The 5,862-nt window shown below is 28.5% G+C and overlaps 1 protein-coding gene across 1 annotated transcript; it reads right to left on the bottom strand.

The window, feature by feature from the left end:
- Positions 1-3,541: 3,541 nt before the first annotated feature.
- LOC130725972 (class-10 pathogenesis-related protein 1-like) lies at positions 3,542-4,499 on the bottom strand. The gene is made up of 2 exons (XM_057577167.1): positions 4,202-4,499; positions 3,542-4,028 (listed from the first exon to the last, which is right to left on the bottom strand). The coding sequence occupies exons 1-2, from the start codon at positions 4,383-4,385 to the stop codon at positions 3,736-3,738; spliced, it is 477 nt and encodes a 158-aa protein (XP_057433150.1). The 5' UTR covers positions 4,386-4,499; the 3' UTR covers positions 3,542-3,735.
- Positions 4,500-5,862: the final 1,363 nt, after the last annotated feature.

A 5,862-nucleotide genomic window follows, 5' to 3' on the forward strand; every position in this document is an offset into this window, starting at 1 on the left:
ATGAAGCAGAAAAGGACATAAGAATGAGATAGAAGAGGAAATGCACCAATATAGTAGTGTTACATCCAAAATCTTTGGTTGTAACACTACTATATGTCGTCAAGGGGTTTGTTAGAAGGACACAAAATTTATTTATAACAAATGAAATAATATGGTGATTATATGTATATTTACATAGAATTTTATGAATTGATTACCTGAAGCATTCTTCCAACGTTACTGCCACCATAGATTCTGTGAACTGTCAAATATCTTTGAGGATCATTGGGAGTGAAGTAAGGAGAGCAATGCAATCTGAAAGGCACTTCCTTCCCTGGTTCTTGCAAGCTGCACAATGACCTCATATCATGGTCCAAATAAATAATCCTCAAAAAATTGAAAACAGATCCAATAAGTGAATATTCTGCACCCCAGAAGATTTTCTTTTCCTCAATCCTTTTGTTTTTTATTAAGAAGAGAAAAGCAGAAATCCTTGAAAAATTTGACGTCTAACAATTAGTTGAAGAACAAAATCAATTCATGAAGAATATTGAAACAGAAACCCAAAATGAAGTCTTGAAGAACAAAAAACCCTCTCCTTCACCAATTTGAAAGGACTGTGGTGAAAGAATTGTATCTAGTGTATTTGTGAATCTTGGGGTGGAACCATTGTGAAACAAAAAAAAACAAAGGCACATTTCAGTAAAGAGAAACAAAAAATGGGGCAATGCCCCACATGTGCACACCCCAACAAATTATTTATATATGTGAGAAAAAAACAAAATAATTCTCTCACCCAATATAATTGTGGTTACTTCACCAATGAACTTATACTAACAATCAATTTAAATTAAATTTAAGGAAATATATAGAGCAAAGTAAGATAAGTCACCCAATTGGCATACTAAAACATGATTATATGCAAAACTGATGAGTTTGAGGAAAACATGAACCAACCTTAAGAATGGGCTAAACATACTCATGAAGATTAAATATGAGCTTTTCATATGCTTTCATCAATTTGACTGACTTGTGCATCATAAAAAAAATAAAATTAGTAAGTTGTGCATCATTCACATACAGTGCAAATAGTATGCTTATACACATAGCTCAAACATGATGAATAAAAAGGAGCAAAATTTGAGAAATGAATATAAATTCAGGCTATCCTAAGTTTCGTGAATTTCTACAAATTATACCAAAGTCTGGTTTAGAATAGCTTCACACGCATGGATTTCTACAAACTATACCAAAATCTGGTTTAAAAAAATACGAAAGCGAAAGGAGAACAATAGAAAAAACATTACATCAGAATCAAAACATTACGTCTTCAATAATAATTCGTTAAAGGGTCCCTTGTATATGCAAAAATTTGTAAACCTTTGGATCTAAACACACAAAATATGTGAAATTTAACCAAAATCTGGTTTAAAAAAATACGAAAGCGAAAGGAGAACAATAGAAAAAACATTACATCAGAATCAAAACATTACGTCTTCAATAATAATTCGTTAAAGGGTCCCTTGCATATGCAAAAATTTGTAAACTTTTGGATCGAAACACACAAAATATGTGAAATTTAAGAATCCATGATTAAATTACGAACAAAGGATAAACTGAAATGGCACAAATCATCAATCACAACATGATAAACTCTACTTCACGTAACATCATCTTATGACATACCTCTGTCCTGATCGCGACATGTGGCAAAGGTAGAAATAGCAGCTATCAAATCTCTACGTGTTTATGGTAGCTTTGTGGACCATCAGCACCAAAACAACTCCATTTTCTTAGAATTAGCATTAAATTAATAATAAGATAAATTAAGATAAAATCAAGAAATAAACAACATAAATCCTAATCAAATCTAAACTTTAAAAAGGTACTAAATAAAGATAGATAAAAACTACCAAAATCTATCAAATCACAATAAAAACTCATAAAATTCTGAATTAAATAAAAATATGAAAATTCAATAAAAATACTATAAAAATTCATTTATACTCTAAAAATAACTCTAAAATAAAATAAAATATTTCACGAAATTAAAATTAAAATTAAATAAATAATAAATAAAGATAGATAAAAACTACCAAATCACAATAAAAACTCATAAAATCCTGCATTAATTAAAAATCCAAAAATTCAATAAAAGTTAATTATTATACTCTATAAATAAATGTAAAATAAAATAAAACATTTCCCGGAAGTAAAATTAAATAAATAATAAGATAAAATTAATAAATAAAAAACCTAAATCCTAATCAAATCTAAAATTTAAAAAGGTACTAAATAAAGATAGATAAAAACTACCAAATCTAGCAAATCACAATAAAAACTCATAAAATTCTGAATTAATTAAAATACCGAAAATTCAAGAAAAATTAATTAATATAACTAAAAATAAATCTAAAATAAAATAAAATACTTTATAGAATTAAAATTAAATAAATAATAAGATAAATTAAGATAAAATTAAGAAATAAACAACCTAAATCCCAATCAAATCTAATATTAAAAAAGGTACTAAATAAAGATAGATAAAAACTAACAAAATCTAGCAAATCACAATAAAAACTCATAAAATCCCGAATTAATAAAAATTCAAAAATTTAATAAAAATTAATTAATATATTCTAAAAATAAATTAAAAGACCAAATCTTATCTTTTAAAATAATATCAATCAATTATTTTAGAATATATAAAATTAAAAGATATATCAATTGAAAATTATATCTTCTAAAATAATATCAATCAATTAGTTTAGAATATATAAATTCTAAACATATATGAATTAAAACATATATGAATTGAAAATTGTACCCTCTAACAAATTGACACGTGGAATAAGTTTTATGAGAATTAATCTGGTGCTGACACGTCACTAAGAATTAATATGGTGCTGACACGTCACTATGAAAGTTCATCTTTTCTAATATATATTGATTGATATTGATATTAATGTCAATATCTTCTGATGTATATAAAATAAAATTCAACGTCAATAATAGAGTCATTGACTACCTAATTTGAAGATCCTCAAAATTACCAATATTTACTCATTTATATCACATCCATGCTTTATGGATTTAAGGTGTGTTTGTGTAATTTAATTAGCATTTATCACTTATTTAAAGCCAATATATATAGGTGAGTGCCAACCAATGTTCTTATTTTCTCATGTAAAAACACCTTTCTCATTAGAAACTTGTTTAAGTACAAGCTCAAGTAATTTATAGGTAAGTATCAGCTTTATCTATTAACTAATCTGAGAAGGATATGAAAACATGCTGAAAGTATCAACTCATAAGTAGATTATATATAAAGTTATTAAAACACTTACCTAAACATCTGCTATGTTATTTTTGTTTTTGAATGGACCTAAACATCTATGTTATAAGTTAAACTCAAATAGAGTTTTTCAAATTACAGCGAGCTAAGCAATTAATTAACGGCGAAATAATTAATTGATTTAATTAATCTTCCTTCCACTGTTAGAGGATATGAGATTTTCCAATGAATAGTTGCTCATATACTTAATATTATGATGGTATGGAGTTTTTCTTGTAATTCTTATGGTATCATTTTATTAATTTATTGATGAAGACAAGTACAACACTCACGAGATTACATCTCACAACCCCCCAGTATAAGCAAAATAAAAAGAAAAAAGGAGAATCACAATTGCAGCCAAATTGAGCACACCACACAATATGCAATGGATGGATCACACCACTTAGAAATATGGTTGATTAGTAATTGGGATTGGCCAAGACGTAACCCTCAACTGCCTTGAAAAGACCATCACCCTTTTCCTTGCCTTCCTTAAGCTCTGCTTCAGTGGGTTTAGCATCACCTTTGAGGTGGAAGTGGACGGTGAGCTTTGCAATGGAACCTCCATCAGGCCCTGCAATCAATTTGGTCTCAAATAAAATCTTCTCCACGGAGTCCGGCAACCCAACACCTCCAATGATGCTGTAGTTGTATCCAAAATTGGCCTCATCAATTGCATCAATTTTGTGCAACACATACTTGTCTTCTCCACCTGCACATGATTCATTGTTTGAGATCATCAGTATTAATGGAGTATTAACTATTATTTATAGGTTGTAGATAAATTTTATTAAATTCAACATATAATTAACTATGATACATACATATATTAATTATAGAGTATGTGTATATCCAATCAAGTAACATATTTATGTGCTTAATTACCTTCATTGATAGTGATTTTTTTTACGGCTCCGACAGCAGTACTATCTCCTTCAACAAATTCAACACTCTTGAAAACAGGAATAACCTTTGGGACGATGGTATCAACATCTAGAACCAGAGCTTTGAAAAGCTTAGCAGGAGCTACGGTAGAGGTAGTCTCGTCAGTGAAAGTAAGAACAGCCATGATGAATTGATGATGATGAGCTAGTAAGACACAAGAGGAGAATGAAACAAGTAGTGTAAGAATGAAATGAGAGCTTAATTGGCTTGTGTGGTTTGTGAGCACAACGGAGCCTGCTATTTATAGGCACTGGATTGGACCTCTTTTCTCTCCCAGGGGAATGGATAAGTTTTGGAGGATAAATAATGATTTATTATTGTGTTTATCTTATTGGTAGTGGATGATAAATATTATGGAGCAGTCATTGCCATTTTTTTTTTTTTTCATATACTATGATATTAGGTTTGGTCTATTTTGGACTTAGAAAAACATGATTGATGAGTTAAAAATGTTTTTTTTTCTAAGATTTGTTTTAGTAAATAAGAAACATATTGCAAATAACATGCACTAAATGTTAATTGTGAATATATAGTTGATAGATTAGACGGTTTTTAAGATGATCTGTATAAAACTATCCATAAAATTATTCAAGAATTTTCGAAGGACTTGTGGATGTGCCTAGGGTGGTTAGTGATTAATAAATTATCTATTATAAATGTTTGATATTTAATATTAATAAATGTAATTAAAATTTTGAACTAGTATATGTGGGATTTGTCTATTTGAACCGGATGTTGAATTCTTGAAAGAGCCATTTTTCACAAAAATTACCTTTTTTCCCCCTTACCCCCAAACAAGGGATTTCACTAGTTCAAAATATGAGAGTTACTCTACTAGGTAAATAAGTCATTAAAATTATTAATAGTGGGATTTGATTGCTTTAAAGTGAGTCATTTTAGAGTCCAAGATAAGTGGTCGCAGTTATTAATAGTATTTACCTACTTTAATTAAAAAGACATTAAAACAATTGAATTAATGATTATGATTACTTACTTTACTATTTATAGTGATTTTCTCACTTTAGAAGAGTCGGACTCCTGTTAATAGTGATTATTCATTTTAAAGAATCAGTATAAGAGTTCATTCAATCCTACAGAAGACTTACTTTATCATGTTAAAAGATTAATGTTAAAATAACTAGACCAATTAACTATATATTTAAGGTAATTTTTTTGGTACCGCTTTAAAAGTGAAAGATTTCTTACCTTTTTTTATTCATATCTTTTCCATAATATTTTTTTAAAATTTACACTTTAGTTATTTGTATGGCAAAAAATAAACTAAAGGGTATAGTACCCTCTTATTTTTTAATAAGTACCGGAACAATGCACATATTTTAATTTGTAAGTACACAATATAATATAAGGTGCTTGCAATGGTACCTTAAGCCAACTTAAGTCGTGGTACCCAAAATGAGTTCGTTCAATAATAAAGACTCAATATACTGATTCAAAGTTTGTTTTTATTCTATCGTATTAATGCATCATTGCATTCTTAGGGATGTGAGATTTGTGAGTTATGTTTTCTGAGCTTTATTCATCCATCAACTATGGTCATTTTACGTGCATCTTCATCACCATCATTTGTTTCCACCACTCAT

Source organism: Lotus japonicus, chromosome 6, assembly GCF_012489685.1.
Source record: "Lotus japonicus ecotype B-129 chromosome 6, LjGifu_v1.2".
Classification (NCBI taxonomy): Eukaryota; Viridiplantae; Streptophyta; class Magnoliopsida; order Fabales; family Fabaceae; genus Lotus; species Lotus japonicus.